Here is a 24,171-nt window from a genome sequence, read left to right on the forward strand (position 1 = left end):
GTTTCTCTAAAAAACATTTCTCGAATATCTAAACTGAAGCTTTAAATGTACATTGCGTTCTTCCCTCTGTTTAGGTAAGGCTCCTGCATCTACCAGCATATCAGCTTCTCCATCCACAGATAACACTTCATCTTCCTCCAATCCTGGTCTAAAAGATGCAGCCTCATCAGCCATCAAGCCTCCAGCTACCGTCACAACAGCATCTACCACTCAAGCCACCTCCACCTCCACCTCCACCGCTCAGCCGGTGTCTACCGCCCCTGCCGCTTCCAATGTGGTGAAAAAACAGCGCCCTCTGCTGCCCAAGGAGAGCACACAGCCGGCCCAAAGGCCTGCGACGTGGAACCAGGCTGGTGGTAAATTCCAGACCTCGTCTCAGAAGTGGCACATGCAGAAGGTGCAGAGACAGCAACAACAAGGAGAGACGGTTCCTCAAACAGCGGCAGAGAGCCAAGCGCAGCCCCAGACCTCAGCCAACAACTCCAGCACACGCTACCAAACCAGGCAGTCCGTCAAAGGTAAATACATCGATTCCCAGTGACTCCAGCACACTCTACCAAACCAGACAGTGTGTCAAAGGTAAATAAATACATTGACTCCAAGTGCAGAAGTTTTATTCCCATATATAATATCTATATATATATATATATATATATATATATATATATATATACAGGTTCTTCTAAAAAAAATAAGCATATTGTGATAAAGTTCATTATTTTCCATATTGTAATGATAAAAATTAAACTTTCATATATTTTAGATTCATTGCACACCAACTGAAATATTTCAGGTCTTTTATTGTTTTAATACTGATGATTTTGGCATACAGCTCATGAAGGTTGAAAAGTCAACCTTCAAATAATTATGTTCAGTTATGCACTCAATACTTGGTCGGGAATCCTTTTGCAGAAATAACTGCTTCAATGCGGCGTGGCATGGAGGCAATCAGCCTGTGGCACTGCTGAGGTGTTATGGAGGCCCAGGATGCTTCGATAGCGGCCTTAAGCTCATCCAGAGTGTAGGGTCTTGCGTCTCTCAACTTTCTCTTCACAATATCCCACAGATTCTCTATGGGGTTCAGGTCAGGAGAGTTGGCAGGCCAATTGAGCACAGTAATACCATGGTCAGTAAACCATTTACCAGTGGTTTTGGCACTGTGAGCAGGGGCCAGGTCGTGCTGAAAAATGAAATCTTCATCTCCATAAAGCTTTGCAGCAGATGGAAGCATGAAGTGCTCCAAAATCTCCTGATAGCTAGCTGCATTGACCCTGCCCTTGATAAAACACAGTGGACCAACACCAGCAGCTGACATGGCACCCCAGACCATCACTGACTGTGGGTACTTGACACTGGACTTCAGGCATTTTGGCATTTCCTTCTCCCCAGTCTTCCTCCAGACTCTGGCACCTTGATTTCCGAATGACATGCAAAATTTGCTTTCATCCGAAAAAAGTACTTTGGACCACTGAGCAACAGTCCAGTGCTGCTTCTCTGTAGCCCAGGTCAGGCGCTTCTGCCGCTGTTTCTGGTTCAAAAGTGGCTTGACCTGGGGAATGCGGCACCTGTAGCCCATTTCCTGCACACGCCTGTGCACGGTGGCTCTGGATGTTTCTACTCCAGACTCAGTCCACTGCTTCCGCAGGTCCCCTAAGGTCTGCAATCGGTCCTTCTCCACAATCTTCCTCAGGGTCCGGTCACCTCTTCTCGTTGTGCAGCGTTTTTTGCCACACTTTTTCCTTCCCACAGACTTCCCACTGAGGTGCCTTGATACAGCACTCTGGGAACAGCCTATTTGTTCAGAAATTTCTTTCTGTGTCTTACCCTCTTGCTTGAGGGTGTCAATGATGGCCTTCTGGACAGCAGTCAGGTCGGCAGTCTTACCCATGATTGCGGTTTTGAGTAATGAAACAGGCTGGGAGTTTTTAAAAGCCTCAGGAATCTTTTGCAGGTGTTTAGAGTTAATTAGTTGATTCGGATGATTAGGTTAATAGCTCGTTTAGAGACCCTTTTCATGATATGCTAATTTTTGAGATTTTTGGGTTTTCATGAGCTGTATGCCAAAATCATCAGTATTAAAACAATAAAAGACCTGAAATATTTCAGTTGGTGTGCAATGAATCTAAAATATATCAAAGTTTAATTTTTATCATTACATTATGGAAAATAATGAACTTTATCACAATATGCTAATTTTTTGAGAAGGACCTATATATATATATATATATACATACATACATACATACATTTTATACACACAGTTTAAATGTGCAATAATGTGTTTGAAAAATATTAAAAAATATTAGATTTTTCTAATCTAGGTGATAAAAATATTTGTATTTAATGACTAGACTTTGCATAAGATCCTTTATTATTCCCTTTTATTTATTTATTTTATACAATAAAAACTAAAATCTGTATTTTTTTTTATTTTTTTTTAGCTATAATATGCTACCTAGTGCTTTGCTCTACAGAACTGACATAAACAATGAGCACACCATATAAAATAAATCACATAACTTTATTTGAACATCGTGATTCATCTGCTGTCCATCCGTGTGAGGTTAATGACAATTTTAGAGCTCAAATAACGATCTTTCATTGAAGAAAAGTAAAGTGATTTCACAAATAAATATGAGCTTCAGATTTATCCCCAAACATTTAAACAACTATTACAACAAAGAAACAACTAAAGCATGAGGAAAAAATTATTTTCTGTGATGATAACGTTATGCAACAAGCCAGAACATTGGTTTCATTTGGCATTAATCTTTTCTCTTGTTTCACCAGCTGTTCAACAGAAAGACACTTCACCTGTTAACACAGGGTCTGGTACGTCCACTTCCAGCCTGGCTGGAGACTTCCTCGCCCCTCCTGCCTCTGCTGACGTCGCCGCTGACATCGCCAAGTACACCACTAAGGTGAGTCATACATTCACTTCAGAAGTAAAAACTGTCAAATAGTTCCATTAAATAGTTCCATTAGTACAATAACGCCTTCAAAAAGCAATACAACATTTCTTGTTTGACATTTTTATATACTATGTTTTCAAGCACAAAGCCTTGATGGCAGGCCACATCTAATTCAAGTGGCTCTGTGCTGTAATTCTGGAAGGGCAACTTTGAAAAAAATAAATATCATTCCAGAATGTACTTACATTATACGAAATGAATTCTGATGCTTTTTGGATAATTAGTTTGAACATATAATTGATTCAACTGATTATTACTACTGCTGAACAGCTATTACTCAAATTGTCCAAATAATTTTAAAGTCAATGGTGAATTTGACTGATGTTGTCTGTGTTATCCATCATAATGGCAGGTGATGGACGTGATCAAGGGTACAATGACAGAGATATACAATGATCTCTCTAAGAGCACGACGGGGAACACCATTGCAGAGGTGTGTACTTTATGTGCCTTATTTCATTTCTACTAGTTGACTTTATTCCATCATCCACACTCTTTGTCAATGTGTATTTTATGAAAAATTAAACTTCTCCAAGACACTTACAGGTTGCAAGTTGACACACTGAATTCATATTATGCCAATACTTTGATGCGGTTACTTTGTGACATTATCACACCATGAACAAACACGTGAACAAATATTTTTTTAAGTCAATGGGACCAGATTATCTATAGCCATTGCTGAATAGAAGATCCACCAACATGTTCTTAATTTTTTGGACAAACCAAATATAGCTTTTGAGTTTTTAGCAAATACAGATTTTAAAACCTGATATAGTTTACCATACATTTTTCTCACCACAAAAATATCCACAGAAGCATTAAAGTTGCCATGAAAAGGAAGTTGCAATAGTCGTTTCTTCCCTATTGTGACCTTGACTTGATTGCAAAACTGCTTCTTGAACAAGAAAAATGTAAGGCGGGACTTGATTTTGTCCTTGAGGAATTGATTGGATGGTTGTGGTTTGCCATTGGTGGATCTCATGTGAGTGGCCGGTTGCCCCGCCCTCACGTCAATAAACACATCATCAGAAAAGAGAAGAGATGAGCTGCAAGAGGGCAGGAAGTTATTTTGATAAAAGGTTACGAGGGCACATGAATTAAAAAAAGATGATGTGCACGGATAAATTATTTACAAAAATAAAAATATATTCCACAAAAAATAAGAATGCTCTATTTTGATTTCATGGTGACTTCAAAAAACAAACAAACTTTTTACATTCTCTGTGGGTTTCGTTGCAGATCCGGCGGTTGCGGATTGAGATTGAGAAACTCCAGTGGTTGCATCAGCAGGAGCTGTCAGAGATGAAACATAACCTGGGTAACTCTCCTTGATGACTTTCAATAGCACTGCAAACTGTGTTTCGGGATGCTATTGCAAATACTTTTGTTATCTTATGCAATTTAGAGAACATTTACTAAAGGCCCACTAAACTCACTAAACTCCTACAAGTTCTAGATGATCAAGCCAGAACTTTAATCACAATTACTAAATCACCAATGTGTGTGTGTTTGTGTGTAGAGCTGACCATGGCTGAAATGAGGCAGAGTCTAGAGCAGGAGAGAGAGCGGCTGGTGTCAGAGGTCAAGAAACAGATGGAGGTGGAGAAACAGCAGGCGGTGGATGAGACCAAGAAGAAGCAGTGGTGTGCCAACTGCAAGAAAGAGGCCATTTTCTACTGCTGCTGGAACACAAGTTACTGCGACTACCCATGCCAGCAGGCACACTGGCCCGAACACATGAAATCCTGCACACAGTCAGGTAACTAACCATTCCTATACCTAGCTCCCTCTTTCATTTTTTACTTTCTAGCACTTTTACCAAAACTGTTGGGAATGGAATCGGGAAATGTTGCAGGATAGATTAGAACGTTCACCAGCCAAATAAGCGCCAAAGGTCAATCTGTCAATGCAAATGTACCAAATGCTAAGCCACTGCTCTGAATGGCTGTTTAGAATAACTTACTACTTAAATTGTATTAGTTCACCAAAAATGAAGCTCTATGTATGTTCGATAATCAATGTTTATACATAAAATAAAAGTACACACACATACACACACACACATATATATATATATATATATATATATATATATATATATATATATATATATATATATATATATATATATATATATATTATACATATGTGTGTGTGTATATATATATATATATATATATTATACATATGTGTGTGTGTGTGTGTATATATATATACAGGGCTCGACATTAAGGCTTGTCCGCTTGTCCGGGACAAGTGGATTTTTTGTAGGACAAGTAGAAGAGAAAATTAGTTGTCCGACCGGACAAGTTAAATTTCAAACAAAATAAAATGCCATGTTACTTCACGTTATGTGCCACTCGTTACGTCTATTTTACAGATTTAATTTTACAGATTTGAAACGAAGACATGTCCTGAATGTGAATGGCCTGTGAATGTCCTGAATGTGACTCGCAGAAAGACGCGCACCAGTATGATGCGCATGCACAGACCGCGCGCCAGAATACAGTTCTCTTTCGCGCTTGAACGAACATCAACACACACAATTAAGCCAAAATGTCATTTGTTGAGTATCTTCATAACACAAGAGCAGTCTTATGATGGACATAAAGAGTTGTGACTCATGAGAGAATGAGGCGCGTGTGAGATCCGCGTCTCTGTCCACAGCGGCTGCTCTTAAAGGGCCAGCTACCAATAAAGTGTTCTGTCAGTAAAGTTAATGAAAGAACAAAGGGAACAGAGAAAATTACTCACTGCTCTTGACTAAAGAACTTGTGTAGCTTTAATAAGGAGTAGTCTATATATAATTTATAATTTATGCTGCGCAGACTGTTTGATAACTTTATTCAATTTCTGTATATGTCCTACCTGTTAGACAGTTCATTTTTATCCAAACATCAATGGCTTATTGATCATTATAGGTGTTATCAATCATTTAGTTGTTATTGCTAATTTCAGAATTATCACTAATCTGTGTGTGCATTTGGTTTAGAACCAAACAAGTTGACTCATGAAACCATTTGTTTATTATATCGCAATCGCATATCACAACCGCAATATTGATCTCAATAATAGGAATATGACATTTTCCCCAAATTGTGCAGCCCTAGATAAAATTATAAATCTTTACCCGGACAAGTGACTTTTGTGCATGGACAAGTGAAACATAAATTTACTTGTCCGAAGGACAAGTGCCTCAAAAAGTTAATGTCAAGCCCTGTATATATATATATATATATATATATATATATATATATATATAGATTTAATGTGTTCATCATATAAAGTGATAGTGTGTATTCAGAAGACTTTAAACCACTCAGATCATATGGATTTCTTTTACGATCTCTTTGTGAACTTTTTGAGCCGTCAAAAGTTTTGGGTTTCATTAAAAATATCTTCATTTGTGTTTTGAAGATGATCGGAAGTCTTATGGCTTTGGAACGACATGAGAGTGAATCATTTATGAAAAAATATTCATTTTGGGTGAATTTTTCCTTTAAACTATTTCTCTATTATATAGCGTCCGCCTCCCACACCGGAGTTCCCGGTTCGATTCCCGCTCGGAGTGGGCCGAGTAGGACTGGTTACACAATGCACTCAACATGAATATTATATTTTAGTGTAATGTAATTTTTGTTGTCGGATCAAATAATGTTTTTAAAAAAGTGATGTTAAGACAATTAAATAAAAAATGCTAAATAACCTATTTTAATTCCAAGACGATAACAGAATGCTACTCGCATTGTAGAATGTATAGCATTTTTTTTTATTTTATTTTTTTTATTCACCATTTACAATCAACCCTTTTCACATTTCTCGGGTTCTGAGAAGCGCAAGTCGTCATAGTTGGATTTATTATGACAAATTTGCTCCCGTAACAAAAGAAAAAAAATCCACGATAGTTTACTTCCTCATCCATTGTATTATAAATGCTCATGCAGCAGCGTTAGCCAGTTTTCTGTAATTTAATGCCAAGGTAATAAAAGACAAAAGTATACTCTAAAAAAATATGGTTCTTTTAAGGCCCGTTCACACCAAGGACGACAACTATAATACTATAATGATAAAGATGTAGCTCTAAAAATCCTTCTAAATATAAAAGAATAGCAGAGTTCACACCACAGCTATAACGATAACGGCACAGAGAAAAGATATCATTGCAATCACTTTCAGAACGATTTTATCCAGCTGATGAACGATAAAAACATTGAAAGCCAATCAGAATCCATCCTGCTGTGAGCTCGAGCATTTAAAGCGGCAGTCAACAAAACTGCAGCGCTCTTAGAATAAACAGAACTATATCGTCTGCTGGTGTGAATGCTAATATTGTTATCTTTTTTATAGTTCTTCTTGGTGTAAACGTGTCTTTACAATTAGTAACAGTTCTATTTAGAACCGCATCATCCTGAAAGAACCCTTTAAATGCTGAAATGGTTCTTTGTGTTAGAGTTTAGGGTTCTTTATTCCCGCCTTTTTGTTTTTCAAATTTGTAACTAACAAGGCCACCTCATTACTGATTTTCTGGAGATCAGCTACACAGACTGTCAACATACTCTCAACAGGTAAATAATTTCTTTCTTAAAATGGCTATACATTTTAACTTTCAATTTGTAACTGGTTTCTTATCCAATCATGTTTTTTTCTCTTTTTAGTTTAACAGAACATGTAAGTGTGACCAGCGCTGTTCGGTCAAGGATACTTACCTTCTCTTTTCCACTAAGTAAGTTACAGAGATATTTAATTTATGTTCCATATTGTTAGATATTAAATTTATGTTCCATATTGTTTTTTCATTATTACTTTATATATAAACACAATCAGTCACAAAAAAAAAATGTAAGCTATCCCATGACTTTATATCACTTTTCTACTTCTAACATTGTAAAGTGTCTCACATACTATCCATTTTTGCTTATTTTGGCCTTCATAAACATCATTGTTTTTACATAAACAAATGGAAGAGGAACACTGTAACTCGAAACTCATTTGTGCATTTCAGATGCTGTCGTACCATAACCTCATCATCTCCAGAGAGAAACTGACACTAAACGTAAAACATCATAGAGGATTGTGAAGAGATTTCACTGCAACTTGCCCTATATCTATATAATGTTCAATAACAATTGTTATTCATTAATGTATTCAGCTAATAACTCTTGTTAGAGCACTGTTATTCTTGCTACAATTTGCCACATCAATAAAAAATAAAAGTACATAATTGAAACAACATGCTGTTTGTTGTTGTTGGTGTTGTTTTTATGTTAAACCCAAATAGAGGCTACATAATAATTCAAGACCAGTCAGATCAAGGGGTAAAAAAAAATAACATTAATTGATAATATGTAAAAAAAAAAAAAGAATTATACTAATATTAATTAAAAAAACTATTATTAATAAGGTTATTTATAACCCCATTAAGGTCTTATATAACACTTCCAAAGCACTGTTCTTAATGGAACCTTGTAATAGCAGAAGCCTTTTTGGTGCTAAATAGAACACTTTTTATAAGTCGAATATACCAAATTTGGTTCTGTTCTGAACCATTTTTCTTAAAATTGTATAGTGTTACAAATATACATAACTTTTCTTTTTTTTTATGTTGCTGTATTTACGATGTTAAAGATTGTGGAAACGTGTCATCGGTCTGTGAAAAGGGTCAGTTTTTTAACTAGTAGACAGTATCTACAGTATATACAGTGATGTATTTAGTATGTGGTAAGCTATATTCTCTTTTGGACCACACTCTTTTTACAAATGCATTTATTATTGAAAAGCAATTGTCTCAATAAATACTTCTCTCTTCTTTTAAAAACAAATCTCCATAGCCACAGCATCTCAGCCTGAAACTGAAGCAGAAGCCAGTTCGGACGCAGCAGGAAAACCTGTAGGACAGTCCCCTAAAACCCAACCGTCATCTACCGGAGAAAGAACATCACCCGCAAACCACGGACCCGCCCCTTCCACAGACAACACTAAAGGCAGCTCCTCCGTTGCTGTCTCGTAACCCGAGCGCAAGAGTTTCATCTTCAGAACGGTGCCATTCAAAGAGAGTCAGATATGAACACCAAAGGACCTTGACTCCTTTCAAACAGACTGTTTATTGTTCAGTGTGGTCATGACATGATGTCAGCACACTTCCTGTTCACTACATCAAACTCGACATTAGGACAATGCCTATAGAAGTTTGATTCATTTCTACGTACATTTCGTATTTGAATTTGTGACTTGTTTAGTACAAAGACAGAAACACCCTTTGATATAAAATATGCAACTGTAAAACTGTTGTGCTTTTTTTTTATACATATCAACTTTTGTAAACTTCAACAATTGTGTTTGATCAATATAATTTTTTTTCTCTTAATGTGAAAGATGCACTTAGAAGTGCCTCTGGAAGAGTAAGTTCACTTTATACAAAGGTAAAGGTAAATGAAGAGTGTGTTTGTACAGGTCAAAAACGTACGGAATATGATTGTTAGTGCTGATGGATCGTCACTACGTTTCTTGGAAAGATGCAAAGATTTACATCTTTCAGATCTTTCACCCATGTAAGGCTTCTTGATAAAAAAAAGCAAAAATCTAGAGGAGCAAAGAAAAGATTTTACTTATTGTGGGCATGTTTCTTTTTTTTCTCTTGTCTTGTGGACTCTCTTGTTTACATACTGTAAATAGAAAAGACTAAGCAGAGATATCTGTAAGAAAAATAAAGTCTTCACGAGACACAAAACTTTGGTATGTGTTTTACGCATTTGTATCAAGAAATCCATCAATCTATATATCTATCATCTATATATCTATCCATCCATCTATATATCTATCATCTATCCATCCATCTATATAATCATCTCTCTATTCACCCATCCATTCATTTATATCCATCCATCTATATATCTATCCATCATCTATATATCCATCTCTCTATTCACCCATCCATCTATATCTATCTATATCCATGTATATATCATCTACATCTATATCCATCTATCATCCATGTATTTATCATCTACCTCTATCCATCAATCCCTGTTTCCATCCATATAGCATCCATCTATTTATTACCATCCATCCATCTATATCCCTCTATCCATCCATTTATATTTATCTATCCATCTTTATCTATCTATCTATCTATCTATCTATCTATCTATCTATCTATCTATCTATCTAAAAAAGTCTTATTTAGTTTACATCAATAACATTTTAGTAATATAATTGCTTCAATTTACTAAAAAATAAAAGCAGTGAGACCGAAAGACTCTTATTTTGTCAAGTATTAGCCATAGAATTTCCCTATGTGCTTGTACGTAATGACGTAACACGCCCAAAGAATAAACCGACGCATGATCTGAGAGAAAGAGGCGCCGGCGAAGAAGAGGTAAAACTCGTCTGAGACAGCTCAAATGCCGTTAGATATTATTTATTTTCTTTTATTTCATTAAATAAAGAGACAGAGATATGGGTAATGTTGTGACAGAGCATATAAAGCGTTATATGCCCGTTGGAAAATTGTTTATTTTTAATGAGTGCGCTGAAATGAACGCTTAGCCCGGTCGCTAACGGAAGCTGATGCTGCTGTTTCTGATGTTTTATGGGACAAAGAATTTGCTTGGCTTGTCTTATATTTCGTCGGTCCTGCTGCTGTCTATGAGGTCGTATTTGCAGTTTGACCAAATACGTATATTCATTTGCGTCTACACGTTGTAGTAAGTGTCGGTAAATACCCCTGTTGTAAGGGTTATAGAGGGGAAGGCGAGGCCTGGATGTGGATGAGCAGCTGAGGCGGTGTGTGACTCAGGGCTGTGTCTCAAAACCTTGCGAGCTTCCTAGCAAGAAAACTATTTTGGGCGTCAAAGGAGCATTTGAATCAGACGGGTTTAGTTTACTATGTTTTAAGACACTGCCAGAGTGACTGACATTACTGCTGTCTCTTTTCTCAGCATCTGCTCAGCTGTCTTAAGACTCTCTGTCTGGCTTACTGCCATTACGATGTATTACAGCCAGTATATTAACGTTACACTGACTAGGTTTAGGCACATTAGTATCTTCATAGTGCTCATTCTGTTACATATCAATACATTATTTGACTGAAAAGACTATTTCTGTGTGTTTGGTTGATGGATGGAAAGATGTTGAGGTGAAATCCGACATTAAATATTCATGGTACACTCCCTGTGTCACCCATGTGATAAAATACATAACACTAAATTCATTGAAGTGCTTATGTTTCTTTATATTCCAGCATGGGTAATGTATGATATTTGAACATCCTTTATAGTAAAATTGAGATTTTGACTAAATAATTATCTTGTATCATGATGATAATAATATGTTGATTGATTATGTTATATGCCCTAGTTTCCGCAATAACAATTTACAGTCTTAGCATGGTTACTCATCATGATGTCTCATTTATCTTTAGGAAATGGCTGTGAACGTATATTCCACATCAGTGACTAGCGACAATCTGAGTCGCCATGACATGCTCGCATGGATCAATGAGTCTCTACAGATGAACTTCACTAAGATCGAGCTTTTATGTTCAGGTGAGTTCTAAGGCCTGTATGCTCTTTTGTAGTACAATATAATGGTTATGTTTTGGAGTAATAGAAGTGTTATAATTTTCCCTCCAGGTGCAGCCTACTGCCAGTTCATGGACATGCTGTTCCCAGGCTGCATACCTCTGAAGAAAGTTAAATTTGGTGCAAAGTTAGAGCATGAATACATACACAATTTTAAGATATTACAAGCTGCCTTCAAAAGGATGGGAGTTGACAAAGTGAGTTGCTTAATTTCTTTTCCTTAAGCTTGTCTGTACAACCACTGTTTGTGTGGTCAGGTTCAGCAAAACAGAAGTTTTTAAGACTTTTTGCAAATTTAGCCACAAACAACTAAATGTTATTAAATTTCTTCACAGGAATCATATTCCCTAGAATAGGATATTTTTATTGCAGATGGGAGCCAATTATATCTTGTTGACGAGTCTCGAAACATTACAACCACATTTTTTTTTTTTTTAAAGGATTTTGATTTGTGTCTGGCAGGGGCTGGTGTTTTATTAAGGTAGTTTTACAATATAGGCCTACATCCACTGTTTAATTTCTCAGTAATTTGGAATATATTGGCATTGTAAACTTAAAGTTTGTCTAATTTCTGCACACAGAGGTCTTGTTTTTTTTAAGCTTGTGACTTTATGGTGTTTGTGGGTTTCCATGTGCCTGATTTTGCAGTTCTGTTTGGTGATTTTAGTGGCGTAACTTCCTCAAATGTAGTCGTATTTTTCCAGGGTTTTGTTTTTAATACACATACCTGATAAATCCGTGAAATAATATCTGGATGTGTATTTCCCCATCAGATTATCCCCGTTGACAAATTGGTGAAGGGCAAATTTCAAGACAATTTTGAATTTGTTCAGTGGTTTAAGAAGTTTTTTGATGCCAACTACGATGGAAAAGACTATGACCCAGTGGAGGCTCGACAGGGCCAGGACACCATGCCTGCACCCAACCCCTCCATGCCTGCCCTCAGCAAACCCAAGAAGATTCTGAATGCAGGTTGGTCACTTTGCATCAAGTGTTTGAACCTCATGGTTTGTTTAGTATTTTAGAATTAGAAATATTTGTGCGTATTGTATACATCTGCCCAAATAGGACAAATGTTCAGTGTAAGAACTACACTGCCAAATCAAAAGTTTGGGGTCAGTGAGATGACTGTGAATTCGGCTTTGATCACTGGAATAAATAACATATAGAAAAGTTATTTTAAATTGTGATTTCACAGTATTTCTGTTCTTTTACTGTATTTTTGATCAAATAAATGAAGCCTTGGTGAGCATAAGAAAGCGCAAATCTTACCACCCCCAAACATTTTAGTGTGAATTAATCATTTTATTCCATCATTTTATTAATATCCTGCAGGCATTGTGTTGTGTTCATGACATTAATTCTTCAATAAGAGAATCATTTGGAGACTTGATCGTTTTGTTCTTTCTCCTCTGGCCAACGAACGAACACTGTGTCATTATGATTCAGGCTGCATCACAAATCAGAATTTAGATCTGGATTGGTAGAATTCAAATATTCATCCAGTTCCTTTTGCTTGAAGATAGATTAGGGGTGCGCCGATACGATACTCAGTATCGGTATTGCTCCGATACTAGCAATATTTGCCGGATCGGGTATCGCCAGACGAGACCATCCAAATCCGATCCGATATTGTATAGCCTACGTATGTTATTGTTATACAACACAAAAGGCACAAAAACATTATAAAGCACTATAATGTTTTCGTGTACTGTATTCCAAGATTTCTGAAGCCATTACATATAGTTTAATGTGAGGTACAGATTTAAATCGTTAAATTAATCTTCACCTAATGCTTCCCTCCACTGCGGCTGTCAGTCATTCTCAGCACTCAAACAGCACTCGGGTAAAACAGTCAACATGATGAAACACTCTCCAAGATGAGTCAATGTTCCTATTATTATACTGTAGATATGTAGATAAAGGTCTATGGTTTGCATAAAAGGACTTTAACGTGCTGGAGTTTCACATGTTACTTTCAACCGGGTGTCTGTTAGATCACAACACAACTCCTCAGTGATCACAACACTGGAGTAGAGAGCGATATAATTGCTCTTCACGCGCACATTAACTGAAATTTAAAACTGTTAAAAGGCTCAAACTAATGAATAAATAAAGAAATATATGTATATCTTACTTTTGTGCTTTGAACTTTTCAATGCGACGCGCTGCGCGCCGTGACTCGATGTTGCTTCGAGCGCATCATTCTGCGCACGGGAAGCGCATAAGCGTTTCGTGCCGCTCTGAATTGGAGCCTTTCATAGTACAATGCTTTTGCGCAATGGCAGTTTATTGATAGCCTTAGTTGTTCTGTCCAATCTATGTATCATATGTTGCTGCTTCATTAAAAAGTTGCGTTCAAAATTTTTAAATAAATGTATTTTAATTATATAGTATATATTTTGTCTGTATTGTTTTACAAAGTAAGGAAAATAATGTTTAAGTCAAGCTTTGATGCCTTTAACAAAAGAATAATCCCAGTCTCTTCCCCACAGTGAGGCATACAGATACAGTTTATTAGGTAATTTGGGACTGTTTTTTTAATTATCATTTTAGTATTGGATCGGATCGGTATCGGCCAATACTGAGTCCCAGGTATCGGAATCGGTATCGGAGGCAAAAAAAGCGGATCGTGCCACCCCTAAGATAGATTCATCAAGCCGGTGTGGAGCCGAAGCTTGCTATATTGTCTGTGGGGAGGACCTGTCTGGTTCTTGTGGTCTCTGCTGAGGATCTGTCATGTCGACAAGGCCTTCACAGAGGATTGTCTAGTAGACACGTCCTCTGCTGACATTCAGGGCTGTGTTGTGGTCGTGTGTAGGTGCAGGTCCTCCATCTGATCTGGATATGGACTGGATCCGGCTGACTACGCTAACCTCGGTATAAGGATGAGACAGGCAGACTAATATTAGCTTAGATGCCTTTCTTCTTACGATGTAACAAGTACATCAGGTGTTATAGGAGGTGTTCTGGATCCTGTAGACTGATTTGAATAATAGAAATTGATAATGTGTTATGTTTATGCCAGGTTAAAGAGATGTGTTTATAGTCTAGATTTAAACTGACAGGGTGTGTCTGCTTCCCGAACAAGGCTAGAAAGACTATACATTTACATTTACATTTAGTCATTTAGCAGACGCTTTTATCCAAACTATTTAGTGTTTTGTAAGTAATTAGCAAGATTTTAAAATGTATGTGATCATTAATAGGGAGCCAATTCAGTGTTGACACTGGCTAAAATGGTCATACTTCCTGGTTTCTAGCAAGAACCTTAGCTGCTGCGTTTTGGACAAGCTAGAGTTTGATTATTAAGCTTGCAGGGCAACAACCCAGTAGAGTATTACAATGATCTAGCCTTGAGGTCATGAACGCATATACTAACTTTACTGCGTATGTCGTAATTTAGATATAATTTAGTCTACTCCTGTTAAGATGGTCAAAGCTGCTGCTGCTGCAATTGGTATGAAGCTGTTAGAATTTTAAACATCTTTAGTGTCTGTAGAAGGGTTGCCCGCTAATAGTCAACTAAACGTTAGTCGATGAGAAGAGGCTTAGTCAACCAAAATGTTATTAGTCGCCACTCGCAAGGGAAAAAAACCTCCAAGAAGTCACGCAGTCTGTGAGGGACAGATCAGTTTTACAGTATGTCAGCCAGGTAGGAAAGCCAAACGTTTGCCTATCATTAATCAACCTCAAATATGGCTTATCAATTGAAACACGTTAGTAGCAACTTAAGAATAAGATTATGTGCGCTATTATTAGGCGCATATCCAAGGGTTCGTGCGGAGTGTGGAAGCTGAAGTATACTTCACGCTTACTGCATGGCATGGAGGCGCCGACGCGATCGCTTGCATTTTTACAGGACTGGTGCGTGTCATTTGCCGGTCTCTTACTACTTTCTGTGATTGCTTGTTTCCCACAGCACCACAGAGAGCAGCCGTTGCCAAGGTAACACCCAAGATGGTGCCTAGCTCTGTGCGGAGACCTGGTGCAGGTGGTGATGAAGAAAGGGCAGAGCTTATTCAAGAGGTTTGTTAAACTGTGTACATTCTCACGTCATTATGTTAGTCTGATATATAACCCATCACTACTAAAATGTTTGTTTGGTTACTTTCAGTTAAATATGTTAAAGTCTACGATCCAGGACATGGAGAAGGAGCGGGACTTTTACTTTGGCAAACTGAGGAACATTGAGCTGATCTGTCAAGAGAAGGATGGTGAAGGAGACCCCACCCTGCAGAGGATTGTGGATATTCTTTATGCCACAGACGTGAGTCCAACGCAACTGCAATCTCTAAAACTTGCAAACTCTTGACTTGTGATTCTAATAAGACTATTAATAGAGAAAAGTGATGTTATCATACGTATTGTCATCTGCCTCATGATATGCATTGGCCGATATGACTTTTGTAGGAATACGCTTTTAGCAGTAAGCCATGATTAATATATTTCATGAGTAATTGTCCATTACCATGTGGGTCACTGAGATAGTGTAGGACTTCAATTCTTTAATGGGTTAGTTCTCACAAAAGTTTAAAAAAATAGTTGCCATCAGTTGCTCACTCTTATGTCTTTCCAAAGCCGTAAGACTTTCGTGAATCTTCGGAACACAAAGATATTTTAAATGTAATTTGAGAGATTTCTGTTCCACCATTGACAGCTACGCATCTACCACTTTGACACTTCAAAAAGTTTGACATTGTAAAACTAATGCTTTCTGTACACCTAAAGACTTTGAAAAGATTTAGAAAAGACTTTATAAGATTATCAGCTCACATCTAAAGACTTTGGTTCACAGTTTTTAGTCTCAGACTAAAGACTTGCGATAATATCAAACATGTTTGATATGAAAGACTAGAGAAAGACTGGTATAAATCGGGTCGCCGACTGCAGATTATCACCTCACATTTAACGATCGAGACGACGGGAGCGCGCCGAGACTCCAGTTAGATTCCTAAAGACTGCCGGTCTTTAGTCTGGGACTGTGAAAATCCTTTGGTGTACGCCCGGCATAATCCATATGAAGTGGTTTAATCCAAATTTTTTGAAGAGACACAATCGCTTTATATGGAGAACAGATTGAATTTAGGCCTTTTTTCACATATAAACATTGATCGGCAAGCAAACAGAAGCTCGATGCACAAGAACAAACCTAATTGGTTCTTGCTGAAGCTCAAACGTGCTGCGTAACACGAGAATGAACCTCATTGGTTCTTGCTGAAGCTCAAACGTGCTGCGTAACACGAGAACAAACCTCATTGGTTCTTGCTGAAATCCAAACGTGCTGCGTGACATGAAAATGAACCTCATTGGTTCTTGCTGTAGCTCAAACGTGCTGCGTAACACGAGAACAAACCTCATTGGTTCTTGCTGAAGCTCAAACGTGCTGCGTAACACGAGAACAAACCTCATTGGTTCTTGCTGAAGCTCAAACGTGCTGCGTAACACGAGAACAAACCTCATTGGTTCTTGCTGAAGCTCAAACGTGCTGCGTAACACGAGAACAAACCTCATTGGTTCTTGCTGAAGCTCAAACGTGCTGCGTAACACGAGAACAAACCTCATTGGTTTTTGCTGAAGCTCAAACGTGCTGCGTAACACGAGAACAAACCTAATTGGTTCCTGCTGAAGCTCAAACGTGCTGCGTAACACGAGAATGAACCTTATTGGTTCTTGCTGAAATCCAAACGTGCTGCGTGACATGAAAATGAACCTCATTGGTTCTTGCTGAAGCTCAAACGTGCTGCGTAACACGAGAATGAACCTTATTGGTTCTTGCTGAAGCTCAAACATTCTGCGTAACTCAAGAACGAACCTCATTGGTTCCTGCTGAAGCTCAAACGTGCTGCGTAACTCGAGAATGGACCTTATTGGTTCTTGCTGAAGCTCAAACGTGCTGCGTGACATGAGAATGAACCTTATTGGTTCTTGCTGAAGCTCAAACGTCCTGCGTAACATGAGAATGAACCTTATTGGTTCTTGCTGAAGCTCAAACGTGCTGCGTAACATGAGAATGAACCTTATTGGTTCTTGCTGAAGCTCAAACGTGCTGCGTAACATGAGAATGAACCTTATTGGTTCTTGCTGAAGCTCAAACGTGCTGCGTAACATGAGAATGAACCTTATTGGTTCTTGCTGAAGCTCAAACGTGCTGCGTGACATGAGAATGAACCTTATTGGTTCTTGCTGAAGCTCAAACGTGCTGCGTGACATGAGAATGAACCTTATTGGTTCTTGCTGAAGCTCAAACGTCCTGCGTAACATGAGAATGAACCTTATTGGTTCTTGCTGAAGCTCAAACGTGCTGCGTAACATGAGAATGAACCTTATTGGTTCTTGCTGAAGCTCAAACGTGCTGCGTAACATGAGAATGAACCTTATTGGTTCTTGCTGAAGCTCAAACGTGCTGCGTAACATGAGAATGAACCTTATTGGTTCTTGCTGAAGCTCAAACAAGCTGCGTAACATGAGAATGAACCTTATTGGTTCTTGCTGAAGCTCAAACGTGCTGCGTGACATGAAAATTAACCTCATTGGTTCTTGCTGAAGCTCAAACATGCTGCGTAACTCGAGAATGAACCTCATTGGTTCCTGCTGAAGCTCAAACGTGCTGCGTAACTCGAGAAATTTCTCAGATTTCAATAAAATGTCTTCATTTCTATTTTGAAGATTAACTAAATGGGTTACAGGGTTGGAATGACATGAGGGTGAGCAAATGATGACAGAATTTAAATTTTTTGGTGAACTAATCTATACGATTACTATTTGATTAGTTTCACAGGCCTACGATCGATATTATGATGTCTATTATACATTATCAGTTTTATTTACTCACAAATGCAGCCAAAATATAACATGAATATTTAATTGAAAATGGCAAGTAATGTATTCTATACTCTTAAAAATAAGTTCAAAAATGGGATTTTGCAGTGATGTCATAGAACAACCATTTTGTGTGCCCCAAAAAAACGTTCCTCTATAAAGAATCTTTTGTGCAATAGAAAGGTTCTATGCATGGTAAACGTTATCATGGAACCATCAATTCCAATAAAGAACGTTAATTTTTAAGAGTGTTATTGGAACACCCACAACAAAAAATGCACTTCTGTTTTTTTAATTACATGGAATTGATTTTTTTTTAGTGTGTGTTCTGCGTTTCATAAACGCACATCTTTTGATTGATTGCATCGATCCATATTGATGTCGTTACATGTCTCCTGTTTACTATCTTTTCTATTGTTTGCTACATATTCACCATAAAACACATTCTTGGAACAATCTTAAAATGGCTAGACTTTTGTTATCAGATGACTCACTCTCTCTTGTCTGTCTCTTTCCTCCTTTTTTCTTCTCTTGCTCTCTCTCAGGAGGGATTTGTCATACCAGACGCGGAGTCAGAGGACCAGGAGGAGTTCTAATGCTCGTGACTTGTTGCAGTTTTACCCTCTCACTCTCTCCATTCCCGTCCTCTCCAGTCATTTACCTCTCACCTTCCCATCCACACATCCCGTTATGCATTTGGACTATTCCGAACTAACTCCATATTGAATCCCATCGCATCTGCTAAAGCATGCATAGACACACATCATGTTGAAAGAACTGTTTTAATGCCCTCAGACCTCTGGCTGCCACAATACTCCGGTTTCGCTCCGAGGAAGAGTGTGTATCCTGTCTGTAAAATACAATCTAATATTGTTTTCCTCTTTTAGCAACTTCAGACACCTGCAAATGTATTTATCTTATTTTAAATGTCTCTGAAACGTCTTGGACACGTAGCCTGTAGTGTTTTATTGGTGGCGTCTCCTCCCTCACTTCTGTTGATGCATATCTGTGACCGTCTCATTCAGAACCGTACCCTACTGACACGAAACCAAGGGACGGAATGACAAAACGTGCGTTAGTTCATTGCAAAAAACTTCTCATTTTTCTAGGTTCCACTCATGGTTTTGGTGCTTGCTTTAGCGTAAGGCAGATAGCAGTCACCAGCGCTCCAGTCGATCCTCAGTGACTGTGCCTTATACAGACTGTCTGGAGGGAGTGGACTGTCTGACGTTTGTCTTTTCTTCGTTTTATGGACGTAGTGAAGCGTCGTTTTCGAGTTGACGCATGTATTAACACTCAGCCGTGCGCTTTGGTCTACAAGACGCTGCTGTACTGTAGCGCCACAGTCGCACGAGTAAAAATATTTTATTATAATTGTATTGCGTTCGTTTTAAAGAATTATCCCAGCCACTACATTGGTGGACTCAAGAACAAACTTTGAGTTGACAAGACAAACACTGCCCGTTTTTCTACCCGTTTTTACTGCCTTATATTTAATGCTTTTTTTTCTATCCTTTATTCGCACTCTCTTTTGGCAAATGTTTGTTATTCAAGCTGTTAAAGTTTTCTTTTTTATTTCTTTTAATTATTATTTGTAGAAATGGCAGCAGCAGAATATTGATTATTTCAGACCACACAAGATAATCCCTGAAATCCTTTGTTATTTTAAAAGATTGCACTCTTTAAAAGACCATTCCCGAAATAACCATGTCAGGCTAATGATAGAAATGCAAAACACTAAAAATAGCAACTAAAAGAGGCTTTTTAGATGAAAGCTGCTCGTTCATTAAAAAAAAACAGCTTTCTGGATTTGATCTTTGAGTTGCTTCTAAGCAACGATCTCTCACTTCAGTTGTTGGTTTTGGAGATTCATGATGATTATGATCACTGTGCGAACTGACGTTCTCTGTGTAGTTTCATTGTTTTTATGTGCACTGGTCATTCGATATGAATTTTTCTCTGTGTGTGTAGTTCTCAATGTTGCATTTTACATCAATAGCACACGCAAAGCCGGCAAACAGAGTTTTTATTGGTGCTATTAATTACCTTGACCCTTAAGAACTTGCCTGTTTGTGCTAGAAAAGCCTCTTTGCTGGTTGTTTTGGTTTATTGATTTAGAAAATGTTGCTGCAGTTGGGTGGATATAACAGCGTTATATCTGTTCTAAATAGGAGACAATAGGAAAACAAGTGACACTCACATTTCTGAGCTTGCGTTTCGACAAATATCTCATTGTAATTTCATAATCAGAACTGCTAAATATTGGTGGATGCAAGTAAAAATGTGGAAGGAAGTTGTTTGGAAGCAGGTAATGTCTGTGAAATGCAGTGATTCACCCTTCCCTCCTTTCTTTCAATGCTCTGTGGCCTTTAAGAACAATCTGTAGCAAAGGTACATAGTGGGGCCCGCACCACGACCAAACTGTCCCTCTCCCCGTTTTTGTACTTGCAGGCTGTTAAGAGTTCCACATTTTTAACTGAAGTCCATTTCTTACAATAAAACGGTATTTACATGTCTTTCTGTTGGTGTCTTCATTTCTGGTGTTGAGGGGGGATTTGCAGTTGTATAGCATCTTGTTTTGTTCTTTATTTCTTTTTCATTTTTGAACAATAGAAAGTCATCCATACTTTGAAATACTTACATTTGTCATGTAATAACTACAAATAATGTCAAATCTCAATAAAGGCTGTGATGTCTGAGGGATATTTTCCTGGTACACTTTGGGCTCCTTAGTACCAATTGAGCATCGTTTAAATGCCACAGGCTACCTGTGAATTATTGCTGACCACATCATCCCTATATGACCACAGTGCCAGTCTGATGGCTACTTTCATGTCACAATCATCTCAAACGGGTTTCTTGAACATGAGTTCACTCAACTCAAATGGTCTCCAGATCTCAATCCAATAGAGCAGCTTTGGGATGGAAGGAGATTCACATCGTGGATGTGCAGATGACAAACCTGGACCAACTGTGTTATGCTGTCATGTCAATATGGACCAACATCTCTGAGGAATGTTTCCAGCATCTTGTTGAATTTGTGCCACAAAGAATTAAAGACGCTCTGAAGGCAAAAATGGGTCCAACCCGGTTCTAGCTATTAAAGTACTAGCCAGTAGCTGTAGTTCTTACCGTGCAGTCGACAGTCAGAAGACATCACCACTAGATGGCGGTAGGGATCAACGCTATTTAAACAGTTGGACTGAAAATCCTGAAACAAGTTAGAAATCAACATACTTGTGCCTTTAGAGGCTGCGCTGACTCTGTTTACTACTGAGTTGCTATAAAGCAGTCATAACATGAGGAGCATCAGCTCAAGCTTTGTTAGTCCATTATTAATGGGTGTGTGTGAGATTACAGCTGTGGAACTGAATAACTGCGTAATAACTGTGTTGGACCAAACAGGTGTGCTGCGTTTCTCTGTCATCAGGCCTGGTGTCTGACAACATGCTTGTTGGTAGAATGATGAAATTTAGCTTCTATGCTACAATACCGTTCGGAAGTCACATCCTGTTCTTACATGTCAGAGGATGCTTGTCATGGAAATACTTTTTACTTTTAGTATTTATTAGACTACATGTTTTTTTAGGTTATCATGACAAATTGTAAACAACTAAAATTAGCTGCTGAGGTATTGACATTTTCAGGTAACAGTTTATTTTATTTATTAAACAAACACAATTACAGTTACTTTTCAGTAACTTTGTAAATCTCTCCTGTCTGTAGAACTGATGAATTCAGGCATATTTCTAAAACTAAGAAAGTTTCCTTCCTTTTTTAAGAAATAATATTACTTTTTGATAAGTACAATGTAGTGTTGTTTTAGTATTTTATGTTTAGTTATGTGTTTATTCATTTCTTTTTGTATTTAATATATTTTTAAGGTTTTAGTAATTTTAGTACTTACATTTAATTTGTTAGTTTATTTGATACAAAGAATATAAATATATTTAATTTATTTAAGTTTTTTCAATTAACAAATAAGTCTGTTTTGGCTAGATACTATAACTATAACTTGGGGATAATTTTGACCCCTTTTTTTAACCTGTATCCTTTTAAATTTTTTTGACCAATTTAATTTTACCTGTATTTTTGACAATTTTTTTTTTTTTTGCTGCATGTTTAACTGCCCTATGACATCTGCTGTGTGTGATTTCACCTGCTTTGGCCATTGTCCTCTTCAGTTTAGTCTCTGTCTCACGCTGTTCTTTTACACAGCTGCTGACAGTCTGTTGTTTATCAGAAAAAAGAAGCGCTGTTATTTTCAAACACTCTGGGTTTTCTGTCGCCTATCTCTCTTATTTGTGTCTCTGTGGTTTGTTAGAGCTACTGGATGCACAGCTTTTCTTACAGAGGTTTTTTATCTCCTTTACAGAGATCATAAAATGCCTGTGGCCTTTCCTCAAGAAGACAGAAAGATCTTAAACTTTCTGTCTTCTTGAGGAAGTGTGTGTGTGTGTGAGTGTGTGTGTGTGTGCGTGCGTGCGTGCGTGTGTGTGTGTGTGTGTGTGTGTTATAGATCATCAATGGCTCCAGTGAAGGTGTGAATCAAACAAAAATATAGTGGTCTGAGAATGTTTTGCTAATGTTTGGAAAATGCTATTTCTAAATGTTCTCCAAACCTTCGAAATGTTGTTTTCTTGGTTTGGTGAACGTTAGAAAAAAACATTATGGGGACGTTACTTTTGAATGTTCACCTGTAACAAGTTGTAGGCCTAGTAGTAACATTTAAAAAACATTAGACGAACGGCCCATGAACGTTTTGAGCTAACATTTTGATAACATTATTAAAGACTAGATAACTTTGCATGAACATTCTATTAACATTACTGAACCTTTCCAGAACGTTTGCCAAAGATCTGAGAGAATTCCCCTGTACCTGGGAAAAAGGTTTAGTATTTTCCCCCAATTAATTGATGTTACACTCCTGACAAAATACTCTCATTCCTTCCTCCCAGACACCAAAGTAGAGCCCTTAAACATTATCATATTCTGTCTAAAAGCAACAATACAGGCTAATGCTAACCACCTTGTCTGGTGTGCGCATGCTAGTGAAAATCCATGTCTCGATCACATGTCTATTGCTTGTCTATATGCATGTTCTTTGAGAGAGATATACTCTTATTGTAAAGTCTAGACTGTATTCTGTTTATCTGAAATGCTTCACTGCTCACTTAGCAAGACCTCCGGCCTTTTGTTCCTTATCTGCAGTTAGCGCTCTAATCATCTCTTTTCATGCAGACTAAACTTCAAAGCATGTGAGCTTAACAAAATTGAGGGAAGAGTAAGAAGAGCACTGTTTTGTTATATAGGTTGTTTAAGGGAGTGTAAAACATGCTACAAACCGTAGGCACTGGCTATCCAGTAGCGCACACATGCTAACACAATAACTGGGCTTTGCCAGTACAATAAAACTTGATAAGAACTATATGCCTGTAGGCTATATATATATATATATATATATATATATATATATATATATATATCCTACAGGCATATAGTTCTTATCAAGTTTTATTGTACTGGGATGAAGCCCAGTTATTGTGTTAGCATGTGTGCGTTATATATATATATATATATATATATATATATATATATATATATATATATATATATATATAGCCTAAGCCTATACCGGCATGATGAACATCATTGGTGCCAGCTATTCACTAAAAATACTTGTTTTATTAGTGACTTTACTCACTTTACGCACTTTATTCACTAAAAATACGTGTTTGTGAAATGGCTTAGGCTGCTGGAGAGACTTGTCTAGTACCCATCATTCTTGTTTGACT

General features: G+C 37.6%; 2 protein-coding genes across 11 annotated transcripts in view; both read left to right on the plus strand.

Moving 5' to 3' along the window:
* prkcbp1l (protein kinase C binding protein 1, like) overlaps positions 1-9,702 on the plus strand; it is a 28,602-nt gene extending 18,900 nt beyond the window's left edge. For 7 of the 9 annotated variants that reach the window (XM_077214180.1, XM_077214182.1, XM_077214179.1 and 4 more), the window contains 6 exons: positions 75-518; positions 2,791-2,921; positions 3,325-3,405; positions 4,215-4,293; positions 4,495-4,734; positions 8,804-9,702. In XM_077214180.1, coding sequence (XP_077070295.1) covers positions 75-518; positions 2,791-2,921; positions 3,325-3,405; positions 4,215-4,293; positions 4,495-4,734; positions 8,804-8,982 — 1,154 coding nt within the window. In that variant the 3' untranslated portion in view covers positions 8,983-9,702. Of the gene's footprint in view, positions 1-74; positions 580-2,790; positions 2,922-3,324; positions 3,406-4,214; positions 4,294-4,494; positions 4,735-6,498; positions 7,541-7,630; positions 7,699-7,977; positions 8,206-8,803 lie in introns of those variants that run through there. The other 2 variants (XR_013196973.1, XM_077214187.1) reach the window with 2 other exon arrangements.
* Positions 9,703-10,294: 592 nt separating this feature from the next.
* mapre1b (microtubule-associated protein, RP/EB family, member 1b) lies at positions 10,295-20,892 on the plus strand. 2 transcript variants are annotated; one of them, XM_077214189.1, is made up of 7 exons: positions 10,295-10,350; positions 11,395-11,518; positions 11,606-11,751; positions 12,328-12,526; positions 15,477-15,583; positions 15,672-15,824; positions 18,922-20,892. In XM_077214189.1, the coding sequence occupies exons 2-7, from the start codon at positions 11,398-11,400 to the stop codon at positions 18,970-18,972; spliced, it is 777 nt and encodes a 258-aa protein (XP_077070304.1). In that variant the 5' UTR covers positions 10,295-10,350; positions 11,395-11,397; the 3' UTR covers positions 18,973-20,892. The 2 variants fall into 2 exon arrangements, with proteins under 2 accessions (XP_077070304.1, XP_077070303.1); XM_077214188.1 differs by having other exon boundaries at positions 10,345-10,434.
* Positions 20,893-24,171: the final 3,279 nt, after the last annotated feature.

This window comes from Siphateles boraxobius, unplaced genomic scaffold, assembly GCF_051911475.1.
Source record: "Siphateles boraxobius isolate OS27281-9 unplaced genomic scaffold, OSU_SipBor_1 68, whole genome shotgun sequence".
NCBI classification, from domain to species: domain Eukaryota; kingdom Metazoa; phylum Chordata; class Actinopteri; order Cypriniformes; family Leuciscidae; genus Siphateles; species Siphateles boraxobius.